This window comes from Marmota marmota, unplaced genomic scaffold, assembly GCF_001458135.2.
Source record: "Marmota marmota marmota unplaced genomic scaffold, marMar, whole genome shotgun sequence".
Classification (NCBI taxonomy): domain Eukaryota; kingdom Metazoa; phylum Chordata; class Mammalia; order Rodentia; family Sciuridae; genus Marmota; species Marmota marmota.
The window spans coordinates 19,073,011-19,095,803 of record NW_025999990.1 but is presented as its reverse complement, the minus strand read 5'-3'; the positions used below and the strand labels follow the sequence as shown (position 1 = coordinate 19,095,803).

The 22,793-nt window shown below is 54.2% G+C and overlaps 1 protein-coding gene across 8 annotated transcripts in view; it reads left to right on the top strand.

Annotated features, from left to right (window-relative positions):
- Ctif (cap binding complex dependent translation initiation factor) overlaps positions 1 to 22,793 on the top strand; it is a 268,442-nt gene that overhangs the window by 164,152 nt on the left and 81,497 nt on the right. For 6 of the 8 annotated variants that reach the window (XM_048806251.1, XM_048806255.1, XM_015482392.2 and 3 more), the window contains 2 exons: positions 10,613 to 11,105; positions 13,496 to 13,795. In XM_048806251.1, coding sequence (XP_048662208.1) covers positions 10,613 to 11,105; positions 13,496 to 13,795 — 793 coding nt within the window. The remainder of the gene's footprint in view (positions 1 to 10,612; positions 11,106 to 13,495; positions 13,796 to 22,793) is intronic. The other 2 variants (XM_048806254.1, XM_015482393.2) reach the window with 1 other exon arrangement.

Genomic DNA, 22,793 nt, shown 5'->3' with positions numbered 1-22,793 from the left:
GCAGCAGCGGGCTGCGGTGGGGAAAGGATGGTTCCCAGCACACGCGGAAGCCCAGGGGCCGCGCGTGGCTTCTGCGGTTTTCCCCAGACACGGCGGAGCCGAGGCTGGAGGCCGGATTTCCAAAGGCCCCATCCAGAACCTTCCCAGACTCTCCAGCCTCCCCACCCTTGGTGGGTCCGGCCCAAACAGCCACCTTCCCTCTGTCCATCTGGCCCATGCTTCTGCACCCCTCTCTGCCGCAGGACAGCCTGCAGCCCTTACCCAATGACTTTGCCAAGGCCTGGGGTCCTCTGGCTCAACAGCAGTGCACAGGCTGCCCCCGGCCCTCAGGACTCCGGAGCATGCCTTAGAACCTTGGAGCAGGAACACGTGGTGGAGGGCCAGACGCCCAAGTTCTAATCCACACTCTGAGGCCTGCAAATTGTATGTCCGCAGGCCAGGTTTTTTGTTTGTTTTTTTTTTTTAATTAGGTATATAGGACAGCAGAGGGCATTTTGATTCATTGTGCACAACTGCAGCACGACTTTTCATTTCTCTGGTTGTACACGATGTAGTGTCACACCCTATGTGCAGTCCCATGTACCTAGGGCAGTGGTGTCCACCTCATTCCACCATCTTCCTGCCCCCACCCCCCTCCCTACCTCTACCTCCCTATGCCCCATCCAAGCTCCTCCATTTCTCTCATGGTCCCGCCCCCCCCTTATGGATCAGCATCCACTTACAAAAGAGAACTTTCGGCCTTTGGTTTTTGGGATTGGCTTACTTCCCTTAGCAGGATATCCTCCAACTCCGTCCATTTGCCTACAAATGCCATGATTTTATTCTCTTTTAATGCTGAGTAATATTCCATTGTGTGTATAGACCTCAGTTTCTTTATTTATTCATCTACTGGAGGACATCTAGGTTGGTTCCACAGTTTAGCTATTGTGAATTGAGCTGTTTTAACGTTGATATGACTGTGTCACTATAGTGTGCTGATTTTAAGTCCTTTGGGTATAGACCAAGGAGTGGGGTAACTGGGTCAAATGGTGGTTCCGTTCTAAGTTTCCTAAGGAATCTCTGAACTGCTTTCCAGAGTGGTGGCACCAATTTGCAGTCCCAACTTTTCAATTCTCTGGTTGTACACCATGTAGTGTCACACCCTATGTGCAGTCCACATGTACCTAGGGCAGTGATGTGTGCTCAGGCAGGTTCTTTACCCTCTCTGTGCCTTGCCAAGCTCTGGGAGGTGGGGTAAACAGTAACACCTCTCTCTTAGGGGCCAAGGAAATCCAGATCTCTCACACCGTAAGCACCTGGTGCATGTTGGCTGTTTTTACTACTGTTACTGCGGATCCTTGAGATCTCGGGTCTAGTCCTCTTGCCTCGGGACAGCCCTCAGGGCAGGATCAGCTTCGTGACCTGTACAGGGCCCCATTTTCAGAAGGACCCAGGGTCTGATGTGTCTGTCTTAAAATTCCCAGTCGTGTTGAATAAGGAACTTATTTCATTAGGCACTGGGTGCCCGGGTCACAGGGCCAGCCCTGCCTCCAGGTCCACAGAGCAGGCCAGGGCCATGTGCTCCTGTTTCCTTTCCTTCACGTCCCTTGTCCCTGTTTGTGAGCTGGATGTCTGTCTCTCTAACTGGTAGACTAATGTCTGTCTGTCTCTCTCTGTGTGACCATGTAAATCTTAAGCTCCTTGTGGTGAGAGCCCTGCCAGACCTAGGAGATCTGGAGAAGGTTCTTCTGCATCTGCAGGAAGGGGATACTTTTGAGGGCAGATCAGAGGAGCACACAGGACAGTTTGGTGGCAGAGACAGGGATGTGCTGTGGGCAGGTTCAGATTGCAGTCACGGTAGGGGTCTGGAGGGTGGGGATGGGATCCTGGGAAGACCTGGGCCTTGAAGCCCTATGGGAGTGGGGGAGTGCTGAGAGGCGGCTTAGGGACCAGCAGCTTTTATCACATGGCCTCCAGTGTCCTTCAGAGTGTCCTCAGGTCTCCGCGGCCTTGGGCAAGCCCATTGAGTCTCCCATTAGCCTCCAGGTGAGAGGGTCTCAGAACAGGTTAACTAATGGATGCTAATGGGTGCAGCCCTCTCCCATCATCCATTCGCTCTGCAGTTGGGAGAGGTCTTTCTCTGCCTGCAGGGTGCAGAGAAGTCTCTCAGACCCTTGCGGCTCTGTCGGGAGCACTCCCTGGGCCAGGGAGATGTCTGATTACTGAAGCTTTTGTCCTTCCTGCAAAATACCAAAACTCCCATGGGAACTTCTGCCCCGAGTGGCAGAGACCTCAGCCCTGAGCTGTTTCCTACCCAACTCCGAGCAAACAGAGAGCTACACACTCTGATGGCTGGAGGAGAGTCAGCAGCATGGCCAGCCTTCTGCGGCCGCAGGGGGGTCCCTGATGCCCTCGCTTCTCGCCTTGGGATGGGGAGGAGAGCTCTGTAGGGGTGGTCCTGGTGCAAGGGCAGTAGTCAGGAACCGGCCCGCACACTGCTGCTGCTACCACCATGGTGACGATGATGATTCTGGCAACTACCGGGTGACTCGGTCACATACACTCTGCGGCAAAACCCCCTGTTCTCCACCAAACACCAAGATCTCGCTCGGCCCTTAAATGCCACCAGAGAGCATTTTAGACAGCAAGTTAGAGCAGAAACAGAGCTAAGCAGTGTGGGTCTTGCCACCAACTCATGGAGCAACCCCAAGGGACTAAAGCAACCTCTCTGAACCTTGCTTGACTCATATCTAAAACTCTCAGATAATCCTCAAGTCACCCCTGAGGCAGGGATACACGCAGCTGGGAGCAAGACTGAAGAGGTTAAATCACCCAGGCCAAGCAACCAGGAGTGGGCCAGCAGGGCCCCACCTCCCAGAGTAGGTTGCAGTCTCCCAGACGGACCCCATGAGCAGCATCCTGCAGAACAGGCAGAGTGGACTTCCGTTCAGCCCTGAGAACCTAGTAGGTGCTCAATGAATACGAACTTCTAAGATCCTTGTCCCAAACCAATGCTGTGGTTCCCCTCAGCTGACTCCCTCAAGAAGGAGGAGAGTGTCCCCCTGGTTTTCCTTGTTAAGCTTCCCCATCATTCCACAAACCGGAGCTTGTGTGTGTGTGTGTGTGTGTGTGTCTACCTCACATGCTAAGCAGCCCCTCAGCTGCAGAACAGCACCTTTAAGCAGCTTGGGAGGCTGAGGCAGGAGGATTGTGAGTTCAATGCCAGCCTCAGAAACTTAGTGAGGCCCTAAGCGACTTAGTGAGATCCTGTCTCAAAATATTTTTTTAAAAGGTGGGGAGGGCTGGGGATGTGGCTCCGTGGTTAAGCGCCCCTGGGTTCAATCCCCAGTACCAAAAACATAAATAAAAAATTCTGCCACTAAGGCTCACAGCCAAGGGGCAGGGAAGGCCGGAGCCCGTGCAGGCGATGTCGAGGTGGGCCGGAGTGGAGGTGCCCGTGCTAGTAGTGAGCAGTCATCACTTTTCCTGAAGCAAGAAATATGAGCCCAGGCATAGCTTTAAAACCGCTTGCCCTCGGAATTTTGCTTTCAGAAAATTTTAAGCAGACCTACAAATTATGTGGTGAACTGTCCGACATTGAGAGAACCATAATAAGCCAGTGGCCCTTGGAGTATCTAGTTGGGAACGATTATGAAATAAAAAACGAACAGAGAGACGTTTGTCTCCATTTGGACCGCTGTTAAAACCATTTTTTAAAAAATGTGAAGTTATTCTCCCTACACCCACCTCCCAAAATGCAGCTGTGGTGTCCCGAGAACTTTATTATTTTTTTTATATTTAAAAAAAAAAAAAAGAGCAGTGTTAGAGTCAAACAAGACATCTGATTTTAGAACCCTAGGAAGAAAGAATAAACTAAATGAAGGATGGAAAAATCCAAAACCCTGACAATTGCCATTCTCAAAGCTAAATAAATGAACAGACCAAAAACCAGAGCTGACATTACTGCTGTTGAGCAGGTGCCACCGGGAGCCCAACAATATCACTCCTGTCTCCTAAGCCGTCCCCCTCCTGAGAGAAGTCCCCAGGACAGGCTCAAGCAGGTGGTAAGCAGCAAAGAGGCCATGTGTGCCCTTGCTGCTCTCAGTGCTGCCAAGGTAGGTGTCCCCGACCTGGGGCCACATGTTCGTGTGTCAGAGACCAAACGCAGCCTCTTGGCCCGGCTGCTGGGAGCAACAGCAACTTGTCCCAGTCCAGCCAAACCCAAACCCACAGGTCTCATGGGGAGCAGCCAGCTGGCCCCTGAGAAGGTATCGACGAAACCCAGCGCCAGCAAATTCAGAAGAGAGAGGTACTGGTTTTGGCCGGCTCCACCAGTGACCGCTGACAAATATTTGTGAATGGCCAGAGTGCGGAAGCCGAGGTCTCCATTGTTGGGGAACAAGGCCCAGGACCAAGCCTGCCCCAGCCATCTCAGCAGCCCTCTCGGCTCCTTCCTGGGCAGAGGGCTCAGGCCTCCTGTGGTCTGAGTGGTCATTCAGCCCTGCTCTCCTGAGGGGGGGTCTCGTGGCACATGGGAGGCCGGAGGTGGCTGCCGGGTCCCATGATGAGTGGACAGGCTCAGCCCTCTGGCAGCCTCTGGGAGAGCTCTGCTGTGGCCCTTACCTCACTAAGCCTCTGTTGGCTCATCTGAACAACGGGAAGAAGGGTTCTTGATCTGACTGCTCACAAAGAAAAGAGAGAGGCCTTGCGCCCCCTGGCCTCCAGCCATATCTGGGCTCTTCCTACAGGATCATCCCAGTACAGCACATCTGCTGGGTTGTTCTACATCCAGAGCCCCCTCTTATGAATCCAGTAGTCCTGCCTCTCTGGTCAGAAGGGGACACTTGAGGGTGCACTCCCTGGCTTCCCCTCCCACCTCGGGATGGCCCTCCACATGTGCAAAGGAGCTGCCCCCCAGCAAGAGTGAGCCCGGGAACACCCACTAATACTGGAGGACATGGCGCATTCTTGGTCACTGCTGATTTGGTAAGGCTGCTGGCTCCAGGGTCTTTTGAACCAGGAAGACGTGGAATTCCAGGTCATTCGAATTCCCAGGAAGGCACAGCCAAAGCGCGACAAGACCTAACAGATTTCTTTCTGCAATCCTTGACCACCAGCCATGTACAAATTACTTCCTTCCTCTTCCAGGTGGACAGGAGTCGATTTCTTTTTTCTTCTCTCTTTGGGGACAGGGGGAGGCTGCTGGGCAGAGAGGGGAATCCCTGGCATCGCCAGTGGGAAACAAGACAATTCCAAGATAGATGCTGGGAAGGGCTCGGTCAGCCACTCTTTAGGGACATTTCTTGGGCCATAGCTACAGGCGCCACAAAAATTCTAAATAAGGATGACAAAAGTTGTAAGAATCGAACGCTATCTGCCAGGGAATTTCCAAGTTTCCCCTCTGGGCTAAAAAAAATAACCCACATTCAAAGAACAAAGATAATGGAAAGAGAAAGGGCCCGTTCGTTAAAAGTAATTGAAAAATTAAAGGAGGATGAATTCACCAAAGGCACCCTGAGGAACCGGCATGGACCCTGGGGTTCCTTTTTTTTTTTTTTTTTTGACAGTGCTGGGAATGACCCCAGGACCTCTCCATCCGTAGATAGGCAAGGGCTCTACCTCTGAGCCACATCCACGCCCTCCTGGAGCTTCTGCTTCTCAGGGTGGGTGGCTCATGCTCCCTAAGGAGGGAGTGGCCCCCAGAGCTGGACGGCATTACTGTAGCTCTGGGCAATCTAGAGGCCACTGGGAGGAGCCGGACTCAATGGTCCTCTCTGCCAACAGGGGCCCAGCTCTCCCCGGGTGCCATGCTCATGGTCCTGATCCCAGTCATACCCGGGGAGTGAGCCTGAAGATTTCAGGTGTGCCAGGGAGCACAGGAGGGTTTGGGGGGGTGGAGGCTTCCTCTTCCACTCCCAGTGTCCGAGCAGCAAAGTGCTTGACTGGGAATGTCCAGCAGAACCCAGTGAGTTGGAACGTGGATGATGAAGATGAAAATACCACACAGGCCTCCTGAGGGTGCCCAGTTCAGTGTAACAGACTGTATAGATCTTGTTATAATGATTATTAGAGTAGGTACAGACCACTAAAAACCCTGGGCGCTACATATATATACATACACAATGGTGAAGTCTGCCCACCTGTCTCAGCTGGCCTCTTCCGGTCTTGCTTTGCTTGGTCATTATGCAGTGGGGAGGCTAGGGACAAGGAGGACCGTCTTGTTACCGCCCAGTGGGGGCAGAGGTCCACATTCTGCACTGAGCCTTCTTTGACACCCAAAGGGGTTCCTCATGATTGCTGCAGAGATAGAGGTGGAGGGATGGATGGATGGATAGTAGATAGGAAAGAAGGAAGGACAGACACAAGAAGACTCTGAAAGATGTTTGGAAGGCAGACAGGCCAGGGACCTGGCGACCTGAGGAATGGCACCATGATGAGTTCTTTCAATTTTCTTCTTGGCTTCCTATATCCCAGACTGGGATCTAAAGAAACCAGAAACCCAGAAACACCAGGAGACATGAGCAAAGAAGCCCCAACAAAAGCTGAGTCACTCCAGCCAAAGGCCCAGGGAACGGAGCGCTCTAGGCAATAAGAAGCCCCAGAAGAAACATGGCCCCACCCACCACTTGGGGAAGACTTATGGAAGAACCTAGACTGGGCCATTAGGATGGTATCAGAGAGACCAAGTGGGATTTCCATCTTGTGGGGCGAAAGCACCTCTCGCTCTGTGCCAGTGGAGGCCACTTGGGGAGCCAAGAATTCCTACCTCTCCCTGCAGAAAGGAGGTTTCCCACCCCCGCCCCGGTTCATGCTGAGATAGTGTCTGGCCGCCTCGTGGTGAGTTGAACCCCCATTCCTGCCCAGCAATGATGAGGAGCCCCCTTTGGGTGCCAAAGAAGGCCCATTAGGGAAGGTGGATTTCTGCTCACACTGGGCGGTGACAAAGCAGTTCCCATCACCACCACCCCCACTGCACGATGACCAGGCAGAGCAAGATTGGAGGAGGCCAGCTAGGACACGTTGAGTCTCATCATCGTGCCCAGTGGTCCAGGTCTCAATGGAACATTGCTGGTCATACCCCCAATCAGAAAGATCTTATGTTGAATGGAAAAGAGACGATTAACAGAGGCCAACACCAAGCTGACAGGTTAGAATTATCCACCAAAGACGTTACAGCAGGTCATCATCAAAAACGCCCCAAAGAACACCTAGGAATCTCTTCGAAACATGAAAACTCAGGTCTTGGCAAAGAAGTAGAAGATGTCAAGAAAAACCAAATGGAAGCTTAAGAGTTCCATGAAAAATCCAACGAATGGGCACAAACAGAAAGAACCATGAACCAGAGAGGTCACAGTAGAAATCACCCAGCATTAGGGACAGAGACAAGGGACTGGAAGGGAACAAACTGAGCTCCAGGGGCCTGTGGGACCGTGACAAAAAGTCTGACATCCATGCCATTGGAATCCCCCAAACAGGAGAAAGTGAGTCTCAAGCACCACTCACAGACCTGTGACTGAAGTCCTTCCTGCGGTGCTGGCGGGAAGGTAGGAAGGCGCAACCTCTCTGGAAAACGGTGGTTTCTTTAAAAACTAGATTTGTGACCACCATAGGATGCTGGGCGTTGATCCAAGGGAGATGCAGACTCCGTGCAGAGGACCAGACTGCTCTGCAGACGTCCTTCCTCAGGTGAATGGTTAGGCACACTGCGAAGCGTCCATCCAGGACCGCCACCGAGTAATGGAGAAATAGAAATAGAAACCCGGTCCAGGCAACAACCTGGGTGGGTCTCCAGGGAATTATGCAGAGTGAAAAAAGCCAATCCCAGAAATATCTGATTCCATTTATACAACATTCTCCCACAGTATAGAAGTGGAGAATGAATACGCGGTTGCCGAAGGCCACGGATGGGGGTGGTGGGAGCGATGGGGGCGTGGCTACGAAAGGGCACCCCGAGGGCTCCTGTGCTAGGAGTTTCTGTATCTTGGCTGTCTCGCTGTCAACGTCCTGGCTGTGACATTGTGCTATGGTTGTGGAAGATGCTACCTACCGTGAGGGGGAAGTGGGCAAGCCGTGCGTTATTTCTTACAATGCATGTGCATCTAGAATTGCCTCGCAATAAAAAGTTTAATTTCGGAAAATGAAATCATGTTCATTTAGAAAACATAAATAAAAGAAGAATCCACATCCCATCTCCCAGAGATAGCCACCATTAGCATTTTTTAGTGTATCCTTCCAGATTTTTCTATGCAGATAAGTACTTGCCTTAAAGGACCCCATACTTCCATCAGCAAGAGTGAACTATTTTGCTTCATCCTTAATTACTCCACGTTCAGTTTGGGCTGTGACAGATATCATTGTGCCTAAATCCTTATGCACATCTTTGATTACTTTATTTGGATACATTACCACATGTGGAATAACAAGGTCCAAAGGTGGGCATGTATTAGAGGCTTTTGAAACAAATTGTCAGATTTCCCACCGAAAAATTATATTAACTTCTACCCCTGATATACAATGTGCTGTAAATTACTTTATGGGTGGAAACTAAAAGTCACATGTCTGTCCCTCCTTTGACCATTTTAATTTATCTAAAACCATGCCACTGCCTGGCGCAGGGGCGCACACCTGTAATCCCAGTGGCTCTGGAGGCTGAGACAGGATGATCACGGGTTCAACAGCCACAGCAAGGCACTAAGCAACTCAGTGAGACCCCGTCTCAATAAAATACCAATAGGGCTGGGGGTATGGCTCAGTGGTCAAGTGCCCCTGAGTTCAATCCCCAGTACCAAATAAATAAATAAATGAAGCCATGCCACCAAGTGGAAAGCTTTTCAATGGAAAATTTTTTTCATTAATTTTTTAATGAGAAAGAAAGAATGCATTTAATCCCAACCCAAGAGACCCCCAAATTTTCACAGATAAAAATTTATCAAGTGCATTGAAAGTGAGTTTTTTTAAGTAATAAGCAATCACTTGAAAGTTGGTTCATAAAGTGCAATTGCAGTGAAGGCCCCTGGTACACTAGACAGGTCACATAGGAGGTGGAGACTCATTTTGGAGAAGGTGACATCTCTCTGCCAATTTCTCACCACTGCATGACTTTTGAGGGGTGTGGCTATCTTGTTCCCCACCTGCACTGCCAGTGACTTTATGGCATGGAAAACCTGGGGGTGACATTGAGATTGAACATGAGTGCTGGGAGTGGCAGGACAGGGCGTCAGGTGTGGGCCTGGAAGCCGTGAGGATGCCCACCCCAACCCCACTCACCCTTTGACTTGCTTCCGGTCCACAAATCAAAAGGTTGTCATTCATCCTGGTGCAGAGCTCAGGTTTGCCTTGCTGTTCCCTCATTGGGAAAGTGTTGTCAAAATAACTGGGAGCCGGGGCTGGGGATGTGGCTCAAGTGGTAGCGCGCTCGCCTGGCATGCGTGCGGCCTGGGTTCGATCCTCAGCACCACATACAAACAAAGATGTTGTGTCCGCCGAAAACTAAAAAATAAATATTAAAAAATTCTCTCTTTAAAAAAATAAATAAATAAATAAATAAAATATCTGGGAGCCTCTCTGCCCCAAACCATCGTGTTGAATGTATTCATGTGCTAGGGCTGCCAGGACCAAGTGCCACCAACTGGGTGGCTAAGACAGCAGATATGGATTTCCTCTCAGTTCTGGAGGCTGGAAGTCCCGGATCAAGGTGTCAGCCAGGCTGGTTTTTCTGAGGCCTCTCTCCCTGGCCTACAGATGCCATTTTCTCCCTGTGTCCTATGTCTGTGTGTGCACATTTCCTCTCACGAGCCAGGCATGGTGGAATACTCCTATAATCCCAGCTACTCCCGGAGGCTGAGGCAGGAGGATCCCAAGTTCTAGGACAGCCTCAGCAACTTAGTGAGACCTCGACTCAAATTTTTAAAATAAATAAATAAAAAGAGCTGGGGGGTACAGCTCAGTGGAAAAGCAGCCCTGGGTTCAATCCCCAATACCAGGAGGAGAAGAAAATAAATCTCCTCACATTATAAGGCTATCAGTCATATTGAATGAAGACCCACTGTGACATCCTCATCTGAACTTTTTTTTAAATATTTATTTTATTTTTATTTGTTGTAATTTGTTTGATAGTAGAATATATTTTGACGTGTTATACATACATGGAGTATGACTTCCCATTGTCACGGTCGTACATGATGACATCCTCATCTTCCCTTGATCACCTCTTTAAAGGCCCTGTCTCCAGGTGGTCACATTCTGGAGGTGGTGGATGGGGTCCACAGTTGAGGTTTTTCAGGTAACCCTGCTCCCAGAGGATACAGCAGGTGGCTGGCGGCAGAAGCAGGAGGGTTCACCGTGTTTTCTACTAGATCTTTCAGATTTCGTTCCCTGTGCATGTGTATTTGTGCATCTACTAAATGAATAAAATGTGGACTTTAAGTGAAAGAGGAACTTGAATCTCTCTATGCCAGCCACCTGTCTGGCCGTTCTGTCGCAAAGCCTGGTAGGTAGGAGGTTCTCAATAATTGTTTTTTGAGAGAATGAATAATGCAGCAAGGCAGTGACTTCCTCCTCTGGTGTTCAGATGCGGGGACCCTGGCTGGCCCACCGGTGACCCCCCTCTCTGTCTTTTCCCTTCCCTTTGCAGAAGACAGCAGAGACCTCCGGCGGGGAACAAGCCCCAACAGCACGGGGACCACCAGCCGGGCAGTGCCAAACACAACAGGGATCACCAGAAATCCTACCAGGGGGGCTCAGCGGCCTCCGCCTCAGGGAGGCCTAACCACCACGGCTACAGCCAGAACCGGCGCTGGTACCAGAGCAGCATGAAGCACCCTCCAGGGGACAAGGGGGAGGCAGGAGCCCACCGTAATGCCAAAGAGACCGTGGCCATCGAGAGCCCCAAACTTGAGGACACCCCAGGGAACACCAGGAACAGTGGCCTTGAAACCCCCCGCAGCCCTGACACCCTCACCCCAACAGCTCCCGAGAGGCTGCCACCACAGCCTCCGGGGGGACCAGAGGCTGAGACCAAGCACAAAGACAGTGTCCCTCCTGAGCGCGCGGGGGAGCGGCCCAGAATCACCCTGCTCCAGTCTTCCAAAGACAGGCTGCGGCGGAGGCTAAAAGAAAAGGTACCGGTAATTGACTTTTTGTTGTTCTCTTGCACCAGGGAGGACAGCGAGAGGTAGGCGCTCTGGTAGGTGGGCTCTGGCTGGAGGAGAGGGAGCTATGTGGGGGGGCTTCTGGGTGGATGCCACTGGGCCACCACAGGGCAAGCCACGGCCAGCTCTGCAGGAACCCCTCAGCACATCCTGGGCTCCCTGCTTTTGGTCACCCCAAAGGTGCAGCTAGCCCTGGGGGGAGAAGCTGGAGGGACATGTGCTGGGGTGGTGGGAGGGGCACAGGAGCATTTTGGGGGGTCAGAGTCCACCATGCTAAGGAACATTTGGGGACACGTGGAACTTAAGCAATAAGACAAAAGGCTGCTTCTCCCCAGTGTGAGCCCCTCACAGGCTCGGTCCCTGCCAGGAGCCAGGCAGCATGGGAGCAGGCTGACCTCCACCCTGCCCTCCCCACTTCATCTCCCAGCAGCCTGCGAGGGCTCAAAGGTGCAAAGCGAGGAGGCCCAGCCTCTGCGTCACACGAGTGCCAGCCTGCACTGAATGACCTGAGGACAGGGTACCAAGCCACCAGAAAAGGCATGGGGACTTGTCAGCGGTAGCATTATGTCCCTGGTGCCCGGTCAGCCACCACTGCCCCAGCCCCTCCACACTCACCCAGGACACAGGCGCTGTCGCCGGGGAGAGGAACCCTCGCCGAGGAAGGCTGATGGCCACAGCCATCCCCGCACAGCGGGCAGAGCCTACTGAGTCCTCCTTCTGGGACATCCCCACAGCAAGATGTACTGGGCTCCTCCTCCGGTTCCTTTTGCCCGGAAGCCAGGTCCAAGTTCCACCCTCAGGCAGAATAAGGCAGGGCGCCCTCTTCCCAAATCAGCCCTTAAAGCTGAAGTGTCACACTGTGTCCCCCCTGCCCCAAAGTGCCCAGCCCTGCTCCTCCTTCCTGTGGGGACAAGGGCCACAGGCTGAGAAGAAATCCTCCCTCGTTTCCTGACTTCCCAAAGTGGGCCTCCTGGCTGAGCCTCCTAGCTGATGGCCAGCGTGTGGCTTTGCCCGGAGAGCTTCCAGGACAGCTTCTAGAGCCATGGGGGAGGATTCTGAGTTCTCCAGAGGCCTGCCAAGCAGAGCGCAGAGCAGCACGGGGAACCCCGCTTGGGCTTTAGCATCCAGGCTCAGTCCTCACCCTGCTTTGGACTGGCTGGGTGACCGTAAGCAAGTCAACCACCTCTCTGAGCCCATTTTATTCTGCAAACTAGGTATAATATGCCCTCCCCCACACTTGCAAAGAGACTGTGAAGATCAAATAAGACGTGTAACGCCCCTCGTGGGTTATTCAACACGCAGACCATGGTCCCTGCCGAGGGGCCCAGGTGGTCAAGGTGGGGAGGTGCGTGAACAATGGAACAGATCAGGCACTTCTGTAGTACCCAGAGATGAGTTTCAGGGACTTGTCCCAGGTGAGGCCTGTCCTCAGGAGGGTGCAGGCTCAGGTCCATGAAAAAGCGTGTCTTGAGAACAGGGCAAAAGCAGGACGGGGTATCGCTGTGTGACCCCGATCCTGCCCCTGGACTGGGTTTCACATCTCAGCAGTGAAGTCGCCTGCATTCTTGGCCACCCATCTGCTGTCCTGAGTACGTACTTTTGAGATAGCTAGATGCCATCTTCCTTCTTTCCAGCCCTTAGCCTGGTCTCAGCCAGTAAAACCTCAAAGGGCGGGAGGGGTTTTGTCCTAGCCATTTTAGTGACACTGTAGAAGGTTCCTTGGTGTGTAGCATCTGTGTGCAGAGGCCCTCAGTTCCATAGGACATAAAACCAGGGAGGATTCCACAGGGAACCCTGTGCCCAGAGAATACAACCACCCCTGGGCATTGGGAACAGAAGGGTGTGGAGGACATGGGGCCAACCTGGGGCCACCTCTCACCCCTGCAGGCATTTTGTACCCTACATGCATTCCCAGCCTGGTCTTCTGCTCTCACCTGTTTTGTTCAGATAAGATGTGTTATCATATTCCTTCTTTTTGAACCCCTCGGGGCTGAGGATATAGCTCAGTTGGTAAAGTGCTTGCCTCGCATGCACAAGGTCCTGCGTTCAATCCCCAGCACCACAGAAAATAAATAAATAGATCCCATTGAATTCTTTCTGATAGGCAGACAGACAGACAGACAAAACTCCAATGTATATGAGAATCCTGGGTAGGAACTAGAACTTGCAATGTCAACTAGGGTGTCACCAAGGCCCAGAAAAACATCAGCAAAGAGCATTTGGGGCATGCGGGCCCTTGGTGGGTAAGCGTTCCCAAAGGACCTCAAGTCCTTCTGGGGTGACAGCCCGCACTCCCTCAGGCCACCCGCGCCCCGTAGAAACCCCTGCTGCGCTCAGCCACGCTCGGTTTCCTCCCACATGCCCAGGATGAAGTGGCCGTGGAGACCACCAGCCCCCAGCAGAACAAGATGGACAAGCTGATCGAGATCCTGAACAGCATGCGGAACAACAGCAGCGACGTGGACACCAAGCTCACCACCTTCATGGAGGAGGCCCAGAACTCCACCAACTCCGAGGAGATGCTGGGCGAGATCGTGAGGACCATCTACCAGAAGGCCGTGTCGGACCGCAGCTTCGCCTTCACGGCTGCCAAGCTCTGTGACAAGATGGCCCTCTTCATGGTGGAAGGGACCAAGTTCCGCAGCCTGCTCCTCAACATGCTCCAGGTAACCCGACACCAGCAGCTGCCACCCCATGCCCCCTGCCCCTCCGCGCCGTGGGTTATTACTAGAGAGGAGGCTGAAAGTTCTGACCACACTTGAACTTGTCCCAAGTTCCTTCCTCCATTGCCTGATTAATTATAGAAGATCAGAAGGCAGTCAGGGGCGAGGGATGAGCGGCCGGGTTTGTGTGTGTTTGTGTGAGTGCTCCATGGTTACAAAGGACCAATATAATTTTATAGGTGCTTTTTGTTCAACCAGCATTTCCCGCTTTCTATTTTCATGATAAGAGAGACGGCGGCTGGCTCTGTGCTTTGACCTCTGCACGTCTGAGCAGACGTGAACTTGCCGTGGACCTCTCTCCTCTCCCCAGGGTCAGCCTCTCAGAGCGTGGTGGCTGTGCAGTTGTTATAGCTGGGACTGAGATGGGTTTGAGCAGAGCCTTGGGGGGGACAGGACGCAGATGGCCTGTCTGCTGACGCACGGCAGGTCCTGGGCTGAGGCAAAGCATGGCAGCCCAAGACTGCCTCGTCCTTGGTGCATTCCCACTCGATATCCCTTCAGCTTAGCTCCAGTCCTGCTCACTCCTGCCTCCGTGGAGACCAGGTCCAGCCATGATCATGGCAGTGCATGTGTGGTGGATGTGGCCGTGTGCACTTAGACTGAACCCTGTACCACTTTGTCTCACATCTATCTGCTCTTTCATTGTGGGTGGCCGTAGGTGAACTGGTGACATTGGGGATAAATGGCAGGTATCTTGGCATTGTGGCCTCACTAGGGCCATCCTTGGAGATTGGGCTGGGCAGAAGCCATCTCTCCTGCTACTTTGTATTTTAGAGATTAGTTGAGATACAAATCAAGCTGCTGGTTCAAATAAAGTCAAACAGTCACCTAGACATTGCAGAGCCCAAGAGACCACACGCAGGTCATTGGTCACTCGGGTGACCACAGATCGATCATCTAAACTGCCATTCATCTGGGAGTCCAAGGGACTCCATTCACAGCTGCGCCTGATGTAAACAAGGTAGCACGTCCACCTTCGCCTCAGCCACCTGATTTATGATTTGCCGACTTTTCGCTAAAAGCAACAGGAGGTCACTGCTTTCTATCCACCTGCGGCCTGCCGAGCCCCACGCCTGCTGTCCGTCCTTTCTCTCCCGAGTGCCCCGGGCACTGTAACCTGAGCCTCCCTGGCCAGCCTGGGCTCCTCTGTCCAGCTCCAGGGCTGATCAGGTTCCCATTCCTGGATCACCCGCGCTCCCCTGGTGATGAATTCCTGCATTACCTGAGGGATTTGCACATTGGGCATGTTCCTCGCAGGCCGGAATGTCCTGGGAGAGTGTGGAGGGTGACAGGCAGAGAGGCCTGTCGCCATGTACCACCAGGCACGGGGGAGCCGTGGACAAGCTCGGCCTTGCACTCGGCTTGGGGATTATTTTTTTTTTTTCAAACAAGGGCCGGGGTGAAGCAAGAGTTCTAGACCATGGTTGCCAACTCCAAGTAACGCAGCCACCTCAGCGGCAGACAGTCCCAGGGCACAGGGTACCCAGGGACGCTGGCTGGCTGCAGAGGATGCCCAAGATCAGGCATCTGTTTTAGCCACCCATGGTAAAGTGGCCTTGCCCCTAGATGTCCAGCAGAGCATCAATCCTGTGACTTCTCAGCCACCAAAGGGGCTCTGTGACCCCTGCACCCACTTCCCTGTGAGTCACAAAATCCGCTCATTGGCTCAGGAGGGCTCCAGGGGGTCCCAGCAGGAAAGGCGCCTGTCAAGCTGAGTTTCACTCATTGACGTCCCATCCGCATCCCCTGGCTAACAGGTTCTCGTAGGGTCACTGTGCTGGGTGTTCCCTGGGTGGGAAACGCACTGACCTGACGACAGGGGACCAGCCCAGACCTGGCTGAGGCTGACGGTCGGCAGTGGGAGCCCAGCCTTGCAGTCGCCCCTCGGGGTGCACCTTGTGGTCTGGCCCTGCTGGGTGCTAGAGATAATCGGGCCACCAGAGGAGCACAAGTGACCCATCTGGGCCTTTCCCTTTCACACATCCCCAGGCCTGGCCGCTGGATGAAGCAGTCCTTAGCACACACACCTCTACACACCCCAGTTCTTACCAACTGCTTCACCCCACATTGTAACTCTGTGATAGGTCTGTCATGAGTGACATGTGACAGAGGCCTACCCTACTGATGCCACCTTGTGTCTGGGGCAGAGGTGAACCAGTAACTCCCACATTCTGCTCCTGCCACCCTACGGCCAGGCTGAACCTCCAGCTATATCCAAAGGGACACCTTCCCCACTCCTGCCCCCGCCACCAACTAAAATTCACTGCCCCTCACATCCCAGATACCCGGCCCTTTGCCAGGGTGACTCATACTCACACTTTAGGTGGCACTTGGGCACCGATCGCCAGGGATCCTGCTGTAACCCCCTGACTCTGGGCTCCTATCACCAGGTAGCCACCTGACTAGCCTAAGTTTCTTTCTGTGCCAGGCAGAGGATTCGGTGGGCAGTGCCCAAAGGCAGCTCTGTCCTCTAGAGGTGTGCCATGGGGAGCGACGGGGACTCCTCCTGGGAAGCCCAGGAGCGCGGCGATGCAGGGTCCCTGCTGTCATTGCCCACCTCCCAGCTCAGGAAGGCAGGGACCCCCTCTGCTCCTTTCTCTCTGTGTCCTGGTGCTGGCAGGCCTTGGTGGCCATGGGGAAATGGGTGTCAGAAGAGGAAGAAGCTTACCCCTCTCTTCTCCCAGGCCATTGGCCCATGGATAGCTGTGGTCCTGGCTAGAAGGGAACCCCTGGAGGCAGACACGACCCCCATTCTGAGCTCCAGGGCTTGTTCCCACCTTGTGACAATAGCCGTGGGCCTGGATGGACTGTGCGGGGCTCATCCCACAGGCCACCACTCACCCCTTCACCACCCACAACCCAGCTTTCCCGCGAGCTACAGAGGAGTCCTGAGGGGTGTGACCAGAGGCTTCACCTAGGCCACCTCTGGGTTGCTGTCTTGGGAAGGCCGCTGTCTGTGCTGTGCCCTGACTACACGGCCCATCCGCAGGGAGCCCAGCTGTCTGATTGGTCCTGCAGCCCAGGATGCGGCAGTGTGGAGCAGGCCTTCCGGGCAGCATAGTTCAGGGTCACTCACCACCCAGACCAGAGAGGCCCAAGAAGAGCAAGGCTCAGCACCCACCTGCGTCCCTCCTGACACCCGCGGGAGGGCCTCTCATCTGCTTCCGTTGTGTTTCTGCCGCGCCTGGTTGGGTAGCTCTCCTGGCAGAGAGAGGGAGACCTGGGCCCAGCACCCTGCCCTCCCCTTCCCCGTGGGGTCTATGCTCAGCTCCAGCTACGCAAGGCCCACTTGGCTCTGCGTCTCTAGCCAGGCCCTGGTTCTGTTCTGCAGCCTCTGAGATGCTCCTCCTGTGGCCAGGTTGGCGGCCACGTCTCCGCCCAAGTTCTGAGACGCAGCTTAGTGTGCTGGCTGCAAAGGGGCCAGGCTGTGAAGTGCCCCTGAGCTCTGCTCCCAGCAGCTGTCTTTGTCCCCAGGCCTTCCTGGCCGCCTGCTCTTGCTGCCTGGCCTTCAGTGGTGGGAGCTGGCAACACAGGAGGGAGAGAGGCCACTTCTTTTGTTATTCTCCAGCGGAGGTCCGAGGGATGTCAAGCTCTGGTGCAGCCCCCACAGAGTAGGGAATGGGGTATAGGGAGAAGTCAAAGGTGCTTCGATTCTTCCCAGCCAAATCCTCTCAGGGAACTTAGAACCACTGCCCTCATGAGCCGTGACAGTGCAGTGGACCCCAAGGTCTCAGTGGACCCCTATCACCAATCCCACAGCTCAAAATCAGCCTTGGAAATTTGTTAACATGCAGATTCCGATGCAATGTATACGTGGCAGGGCCTGAGAGTCTGCATTTCTAATAAGTTCCCAGGTGATGCTGGTGAAGCTGGTCCAAGGACCGCACTTGGAAGCAGCAAGGCATTGGGACTGGCAGTTTGTAGGTAATGGGTCAGCTTCACAGACGGGTAAACTGAGGCACAATCTCTTGTCGGTGTGACTGTCCACAGTGGGGATCCAGCCTAAGAATACTGCAAGATGACTGATGCTGGGTCATCTTTAGGTCTGTGGGTTCTCAGGTGCTCTCCATTAGAATCACGAGGAGAGCTTTTAAAACAAGCTGGCCCAGGGGTCCTACCTGACATTGAACTACATTCTCAGGGACGGGACCCCAGGGCATCCTTTCATAAAGAATCCCTCAGGTGATTCTAGGTGCAGCCAAGGTTGAGTGCCACCACTAGGGAGTTGGCCCAGAGACACCGGGACTCTCCGTCGTCGTTGTCACTTATGGACCAGCCAGATCTGCCCAGCACACTGTAAACCAGTCACAATCTGTCAGGTCACAGTCACAGAGAGAGAACAGGAGACCTTAGCTGCTGACATAGGGCCTCCTCCTGCTCCATGCCGTCCTCCTGAGACTCCTCCCCAAGACAGTAAGAGCCGCCTCTTTTCCCCTGCGGCCTCCATCTCTTGCCCTCCTCGGCTTCCCCTGGTCTATTCTTTCTTGGCCTCATATTGGTTGGATTGAACAGTACGTGTTTTAGAAAAGGCCTCACTTTCACCCACCTTGCCAGGCTGGGCCAGAGGCAGTGCCACCCAGTAAGGCTGGAGAAGAGATCAGCTCCCTAGCTTGGCCCACCTGGCCCCACCCGGTCGCACCAAGGCCCCCCTCCTCACTATTGCAGAGGTTCCGCGCATTGACTATTTCCAACTTCCAGGAGAACGTGGCTGCCCAGGGCAGAAGCCATCAGATATCCCCCTGGATCCTCACCGGGGAATCGCAGTGCAATTGGAGGAAGGAGGAGGGCTCCGATTTCAGGGAGAAGTGAAGAATGAGTGTGCCTCTTTTTATGGGACCTTTGGAATGACAGGAATTGGAGGCCTGAGCCCCCTCCGCCCAGCACTGCCCCGTCACCGCCCCAGGCCTGCGGTTCCGTGGGTTCAGGGAGTGCTCCTTTGCTGAGATATGCTTGTGTAGTGCAAGTTCAAGCCCTCCTCTGTTGAAATGTGTGTGCCCTGTTTAGCCAAGAGGTGTCTGCATCTGAGCTATGCAGAGCGAAGTATTATTAGAGCAGGCATCAGTGTGTCTGTAACTGAACCCAGCCCTCCCTAGCAACCGTTGCCAACAACACATCTAACAGAAGGATGCGATACCTTTTTTTTTTTTTTTAATTTTTTTTATTTGTTCTTTTTAGTTATACATGACACTAGAATGCATTTGGACATATCATACACACATGGGGTATAAGTTCCCATTTTGGTGGCTGGATATGATGTGGAGTTACACTGGTATGATTTCTTTTTTTAAGAGGAAGAAAAAAAAAAACTTCATCTTCACCAAGTCGTGAACACAGCAGGGCTGTTGTGAAAAGACAACGCAAAAAATCAGAATCTGGCTTGTGACCAGATTTCAAAATAGATGGCTTTCCACCAGTACCTTTGAGCAGACGACCTCTTAAAAAGCTGACCTCAAGCTGGAGAAACAGACAGACTGATCTTAGAGTTTCTGGCTAAGTCACCATTGAGCATGGGGCTTGGAGATTTCGATACAGAGAAGCTCAATGGGGTGGCAACTCTGTGGGGGTCTCTGGAAATGATTTTAGATCCAGGAGGGACACGTGGATTTTCTGGCCTGACTGCCCTTAATAGTAAATCAGAATATTGTCTCAAGTCCTGAGGGTGTATCTTACCTTAGCTGCCTGTGTCCACCCGACTCCCACCATGTCTCCCACACACTGCCCCCTTTCCTGGTCCCATGTTTGCAGGCTCAGGTAGAGGAACTGGGCTATTCCTCTAACTCTATTTGTAAGGAGAAAACATTCTCTCTCAAGGTTTTTGCAAAATCAAAAGGCATTCCCCTGTTGCAGAGTTCTGGAGTTCCTGAACTGGAGTTGCTGATAGTTCGTCTTCTATGGAGAATGGGAAGAGAGGGACTGGCATCGATTCCTGGGGTTCCAGGCAGCTCTGAGTTGGAGGCTCCTGGAAGGCAGGAATCCTGGCTCAGTTACCTCCTGCCCCAGCTCCTCCCATCACAACTGGTACCTAGAAGATGCTCAGTAAAGGCCTCAGTGATGGAAGAGGGTGAGGGAATCCTGGAGGATGAGCATTTTCCTCCGTCAATCAAGGTGGGTCCCAGCAGGAAGGCTTCCCTCTGTTGACAGATGAGAGAAGTGGCTCAGTGAGGTCCCAAGGCTCATCCAAAGTCAAGAGGCTGGCTGGTCTTCTGGCCGTGTTACTCCCCAAATAGGGTGCAGGGTCAGAACCCTGGACAAATCAGGAATCCGTCCCATGAAGCCATCTGGGGGGGGCTTCAGAATCCACCCTGTAGAATCATCCCCTGGGATCTCAGCCGTCCCAGAGACTTGGGCTTTCTGGGCCTCCGGAAGGCCCCGGGGCCTGAGAGAACACCGCTGCCCATGGGCCGTGGCCCAGATCTCCTCCTCACACCCTCTCCCTCCGCTCAGACCTCCTCCTGGCTCCCGCACACCCCCACTGAGCTGGTGTGCATGCCAGGCATGGAGACTAATGTCCGTGTTGGCCCGGCCGGGCATACCCAGGGTGGAAGCGCATTGTTCTGGGCATTCCAAAGCCCATGTAAAAGACCCGGCTGTCTCCACGCGTTTCCCTCCCGGGCTGCGAAGCCAGGGGGCACGGAGTGGGGGGCTAGCAGGCGGCACACACCCTTCCCACGGGGAGGTCACGAAGGGTCATTCCAAAGCCCCCGAAAAGTCTCCTTTTTCTCAAAATAGCTGGCATCGGAGCACCCCATGAGTCATCTGTGCCCATGCCAAAGGCCATGTCAAGGGACACCAGTCATCCCATGAGCTTGAACCTCTGCGGGGCCTGTCAGGCTGGGCCGGGGCAGGGAGAGCCCATGCCCGGTTGGTGCCCGTTTGGTGCCCTTGTTTTCAACCTCTGCAGGAGCCACAGCAGGAGGTGCCGTGTGCCTCTTGGCCAGGCATGTGGTGGACACTTGCTTTGGATTGAGGGAATTCTCAGTTTCCTTCATTTCCTCCTCATAACCCATATTGAGCACCTGCAGTATACCTTGGGCTGTGGATGGCCCTGTGAAGTGTCATCTCCATTAATTTGCCCAACGCTCTGCTCCTCTTATCTCAGTGGGGGCCAGTGGGGGCACTAGCCAAGGCTTAGGCAGCCGAGTCAAGGACCCACTCGGATGTCTCAAAGGTATATGTGGACACAACCTCTCTGACTGTTCAATAGGGAGGTGGCTCTGGGGACAAGGTGGCTTCTGAAGGTGCTAAGGCTCCCTCTGGAGCTTGAGAGTGAGTGCTCAGAGGGACAGAGGTGACAAGGACTTGAACCTGCCAGTGCATTTTGTCTTTTGAGTCAGAATAAGCAGAGGAAATAACCACTGACCCTTGGTCTGTCCTGGGGGAGTCTGGACAGAAGCCTGCTGGGCGTCCTGGCCTTGGGTGGGTGTGGGTGGCACAGGACCACCACTCTCGGCCCCAAGGAGACCGGTGAGCTTTTCTGCAAAGCCCAGAGCTCCGCCTGTGCCTCTGGCTGCCCCATCTTCTCCGGCCCCACAGGGCCCCCGACTCTCTGTGCGCATTGAACGCACACCACAGGTTTTCGTGGGTCTCAGGGGCAGCTTCCCACAGTCCACAGAGAAGCTAGAGGCCCAGGGACCGCGGGACCCTAGGACAAAGTGACTGCTTCCGGTGAAAAGTGGCCACTGTCTGTGTTGTCAGGTGTGTGGCTCTGGGGTGGGAAGGGGGTCAGTAAGACGTGCATGCAGCTTCACGAGTCGGCCAGCTGGGCCTCTGGGACACCCAGGTGGGGTGGCTTCCTGGACTCTCAGCCCTCTAGGCAGGATGTCTAGCCCTGAGGTAGCAAAGCCAAGGCCCTGGGAACCTGGCAGGGGCAGTGATGACCCTGATCTTCAGCACTCATTCATTCCCCGTTCATCGTTTGGTTTTTGCAGTGCTGGGGGTGGAACCCGGGGCCTCGCACGTGTGCTGGGCAAGCGCTCCTCCACCGAGCCACACCCGGCCCTGAACTGAGCATTTAAAACACACCTCTGCACCCAGCTCTATCCTGGAGAGGACCCCTGGGCTGTGGTCGACTGAATCAGCTGACGTGCCATGGCCCCCAGCCTGAAGGGAGCCCACCCGACATTGCTGCCCCAGGAGTGTGGCGCCCCACCCCAGCAGGGAGGCTGGGGGAAGAACAAGCCCTGCCAGGGTCCCCCTGTGCCGCTGTCTTGGAGCAGCATCTCCCCCCCCGCCCGTGCTGATTGGGTTTGGGGTGGCCAAGGCAGGCACTGGGTGCTTGCAGACCTCGGGTCTTGGCGGAGGTCTGGGACTGGAGAGGTGCCATATGCTCTGCCTCCTCCAGGAAGCCTCCCCTGATCTCCCAGCCCAGGGACCTATCCTTCCTCTGACCCGTTGGTTGCCTTGTTTAAGCTTTGCTTCTCTGAGATTTGTGTCCCCAGATATCCTAGAGACAAAGAGTATTTCTGTGCTAACTTCATGTCCCCCCACCAACCGACACACAGTAGGTGTTCAGCCAGCCTCAATTGGCTAGTTCCAAGATTTTCAGTTCAGCGGAGCAAAGAGCATCCAGTGGGCAGGGGGCAACCGAACAGGCCACAGGCCCAGAAGGGGACAGCACGGTGCCTGCCCCTCCGGTCCCAGGACCGGGAGCAGGGAGCATTCCCGGGGTCAGGATGACTTCACCGTGCCTCCTGCCAGGCTGCGTCCTCTTCCCTGCACACCCTCACCCCCACCCGGCTTCACTTTCCCTGCTCAGTCCCCTGAGGAACTTGGCCGGGCGCTGCCCTGTCTGAGGCTGCCACACCGAAGCGGCCCTGCAGATAAGTAGGTTATCGGAGAAGACCAGCTCGGGTGTCCCGGGCCCCAGAGGGTCACCCCTGGCTGGCTGGCAGCTCACCCCCAGCACCTCCTCCTCCTCCTCCTCCTCCTCCTCCTCCTCCTC